The sequence below is a fragment of the Myotis brandtii genome, unplaced genomic scaffold (genome assembly GCF_000412655.1).
Source record: "Myotis brandtii unplaced genomic scaffold, ASM41265v1 scaffold601, whole genome shotgun sequence".
Classification (NCBI taxonomy): Eukaryota; Metazoa; Chordata; class Mammalia; order Chiroptera; family Vespertilionidae; genus Myotis; species Myotis brandtii.
The window spans coordinates 162,690-166,901 of record NW_005370276.1 but is presented as its reverse complement, the minus strand read 5'-3'; the positions used below and the strand labels follow the sequence as shown (position 1 = coordinate 166,901).

The window sequence follows — 4,212 nt, the reverse complement described above, 5'->3', positions numbered from 1 at the left end:
AACCAAAGGACTTGTATGCATGCATATTAGCATAACCAATGGATACAGACACTGGGGCAGTGGGGGCTTGCCCAGGGTGGGAATGGCTGGTGGGGGGGGTCAATTGGGGAAAAAGGAGACATATGTAAAACTTTAGACAATTAAAAAAAGAGCGTAACCCCCCACATACTAGAATGGCTACTATGGAAAAAAGGCAGAGAATAACAAGTGTTGGCAAGGATGTGGAGAAATCAAAACACTAGTGCACTGTTGGTGAGAATGTAAAATGGTACAGCTGCTGTGGAAAACAGTACGACAGTTTCTCAAAGAAAATAAAAAATATAATTATTATATGACCCAGCAGTTTCACTTCTGGGCACACGCCCAAAAAATTGACAGCAGGACCATGAAGAGATGTTTGTTCACCCAGGTCCATGGCAGTATTACTTGCAAAAGCCAGAGGGTGGAAGCCACCCAAGTGTCCATCAATGGGTGACTGGAGAAACCAAATGTGGTATCTATGCAGACAGTGGAATATTATTCAGCTTTGAAAGGAAAACCAATGCTGACACATGGATGAGCCTGGAGGGCATTATGCTGAGTGAGGTAAGCCAGTCACAAAAGGACGAATATTGCATGAGTCCCTTTATGTGAGGGACTCATAGAGACAGAGAGTCCAATGGTGGTTGTCAGAGTCTGGGGGTGGGGGCGTGGAATAGAAGTTGTTTAATGAGGACAAAATGAGAAGAGTCCTGAATACTGGTTGCCCAGCAATATGAATGTACTCAACACTACTCAGCTGTGCACTTCAAAGCGATTAAGACGGTAAGCTTTATGTTCTGTGTATTTTACTACAATTTAAAAAAACAGTGTAAAAGGAATGTTTAAGGTATGTAATTAAGTTAAAAATAATGTAAAGGGAGTCTGAGGGTTAAATCAATTGAAATATAGAGCCCCCTCCTTCTAAAAAATTTAACTTATTTTAGAGAGGGAGGAGGGGAGGGAGAGGGGGAGAGAGAGAGAGAGAGAGAGAGAGAGAGAGAGAGAGAGAGAGAGAAAGCATCTATGTGAGAGAGATACATCAATTGGTTGCCTTTCCCTATACAGACAGTCCTTGAGTTATGTCAGACTCGACGTACGTCGTTTCATGGTTAGGTCGCCATCTCCCATTTATTTATATAAAAAAAGTTCCGTCATTTCGACGTATGTACATGTGTGCTTTATGTTTTTTATCTTTCTTTTAAATTATTTTTACTGTTTCACTTCATTACTGCTGTGTATGTGCTCCATGTGAGTGACATAGGTGCTTATGTAGGTGGGTTCCGACTTACGGCGAAAATCGAATTATATCGTGCCGTAGGAACGGATCTCTGATGTAACCTGAGGACCTACTGTACACCCCAACTGGGGATCGAACCCACAACACAGGCATGCACCTGAGGCCCCCCCCCCCCCCGCCCCTTTAAATGAACATCGTATTTGCATTCCATTGCATTCCCCCTACCAAATACTGAGCATCTTGAAAGATGCTCCTGTCTATTCTATTTAGTTTTCTTTTCCTTTCTTTCTATTTAGTTTTCAAAATAGCCCCATGAAGTAAACGCCACTGCTCCTCTTCAACAAGTTGAGAAGTGACCTCAGAGAGGTTGCCTTGCTTGGTCAAGGTCACACAGCGCAGACGGGTCCAAGCCCCAGGTCTGCCTGAGGTTTCTACCAAGCCTTCTTGGATTCAGGAGTCGTTACTGCGGCCCGCTCATCCTTTCCAGTTTCCAAATCCTCCCCGTCACGTCCCAGGACACTCACCTCCATTTGTCTCGTACGAGTAGAGGAGGAAGGTCGTCCATCCCAACAGGTAAGTGGACCATCGGTTCATCTCGGCCAGCCTCTTCTTGCTGCATTGAGGGAAGAAAAAATAATTGTGCACCCGTGGGTCCCTTTCCTCTTCCACCAACACCCAAGTTTGATGTCATGCCTGCCATCCCATCTACCATGATGACTCACTGGGATCCTAGAACAGAACAGGTAATACTCACTGAGCTCCACACACAGGACTCTAAATGCGTTAAACTCCTGATAATAGCCCAAGGCCCTGGATTCTATGATTACCCCCATTGCATAGATGGGGAAACCGAGGCACAGAAAGCGTAAGCAGCCTTGCTGAAGACCACGCACGTTGTCAGTGGTGGGGCTGGTAACTGAACCCTGACAATCTAACTCTGGACACTGGGCTCTTGGCCACTGTTTGATGCTGCCTCCAGGCTTGGCGTGGGACCTACTGTGTCCTAAGCACATTATGAATGTCAGCCCAATGGTATCGTTGTTCAGAACAGACACGTCCAGCCATAAACTGATCACTAAAATTCTGCGGCAGAATCGCCTTTTAAAATATATATATATATATTTTATTGATTTTTCACAGAGAGGAAGAGAGAGGGATAGAGAGCCAGAAACATCGAGAACCCGGGACCCCCCAGTCCACAGGCCGACGCTCTATCCACTGAGCCAAACCAGTGAGGGCCAGAATCGCCTTTTTAACTGCCTCCTGGACATGTCCCTCTGGATCAAGCACCTCAAAGTCCAACATCTGGCATTTGATGGATAGCTCCAAATATCTTATCCTCCCCCTTTACTTCATTTATCTTTTAAAAATATATTTTTATTGCTTTCAGAGAGGAAGGGAGAGGGAGAGAGAGAGAGAAACATTAATGATGAGAGAGAATCATTAACCGGCTGCCTCCTGCACGCCTCACACTGGGGATCGAGCCTGCAACCCGGGCATGTGCCCTGACTGGGAATCAAACCATGACCTCCTGGTTCAAAGGTCAAAACTCAACCACCGAGCCACACCAGTCTGCACCCCTCCCCCTTTACTTAATTTCATTGCACTATGTTTGCTATTAAGTGTTTGTGTCTCCCGAAAAGTCATATGTTGACATCCTAACCCCCAAGATGATGGTAGTAGGAAGTAGAGCCTTTGGGAGATGATTAGGTTACGAGGGTGGGGCCCTCCTGCATGGGATTAGTGCCCTTAGAAAAGAGCCCAGAGAGCTCCCTCGTCACTTGTGAGGACAATAAGGAGACAGTGACTTCTCGCCAGATGTCAAATCTTCGGGGCCATGACCTTGGACTTCCCAGCCTCAGAACCGGGAGAAATAAATATCTGTTGTTTATAAGCCATCTGGTCTACCGTATTTCTGCTACAGCAGCTGGAAAAGGCCAAGACAATGCTTTTCCTAATCTCTCACGCTATCACCCCAAAAGTAAGGCTTTGCTCTCCTTGTCCCCTCCCTGTGCCCTATCAGTCACTAAATCCAGCCACTTCTACTTTCTGGACAGCTCTGGCATCCATTCCTCCCTCCCTGCCTCTGCTGCTACTGACCAACGTCAGGCTTTTACCATCTCTCCCTAAGCTGTTGTCACATTCCCCGCCTGATTTCCTGGCTCCAGTCTCTGCCCTGTGCACTCCTCCACGCTGCTGGTAGGGTCTCTCTCTTGGTGCGTGTCCTCACGGTCTCAATCAGACACAGGTGTTTATTGAGCGTTTCCACTGCGTGGGGTGCAGGGCTCGAGGGTGAGTGTAGAGCAGCGTGTGAACCGGGCGTGGTCCCTGCCTTCACTGAGTTGTCTACGAAGGACACGGACAGGAAGTGAATGAACCAGAGACAAATGTATAACTCCTAGCTGTGATCCCTGCCATGAAACTGAGAACACGGGAGGCGATAAGAAATAACGGCGCAAAGTTACTTTTTGATCGGGACGCCGAGGAAAACGATGTGTAAACGGAGACCTGGAAGCAGAGAAATACTAGGTAGATATGGGGGCAGCTGGGGTGTGTGATGGGGGCAGGGGTCTCATCCGGGCAGAGATTGGCATGGGAAAGAGCTAGTTGTGTTCAAGGAACAAGTCGAACTGCTGTGTTGGGGCTGGGAGCAGAGAGGCTAGAGAGGTGCCTGGTGAGGTGGGTGGGGCCGGAACCTGCAGAGCCTTCTTTTTGTTTTATTATTTTTTAAAAAAAATATTTTATTGATTTTTTACAGAGAGGAAGGGAGAGGGATAGAGAGTTAGAAACATCGACCAGCTGCCTCCTGCACACCTCCTACTGGGGATGTGCCCGAAACCAAGGTACATGCCCTTGACTGGAATTGAACCTGGGACCCTTCAGTCCGCAGGCCGACGCTCTACCCACCGAGCCAAACCGGTTTTGCCCAGAGCCTTCTTTATATTCTCAACGCA

General features: G+C 47.4%; 1 protein-coding gene across 1 annotated transcript in view; it reads right to left on the bottom strand.

The window, feature by feature from the left end:
* The window catches only part of ELSPBP1 (epididymal sperm binding protein 1), a 12,641-nt gene extending 10,789 nt beyond the window's left edge, over nucleotides 1-1,852 (bottom strand). Inside the window, exon 1 of the mRNA XM_005879477.1 lies at nucleotides 1,779-1,852. Coding sequence (XP_005879539.1) covers nucleotides 1,779-1,852 — 74 coding nt within the window. The remainder of the gene's footprint in view (nucleotides 1-1,778) is intronic.
* Nucleotides 1,853-4,212: the final 2,360 nt, after the last annotated feature.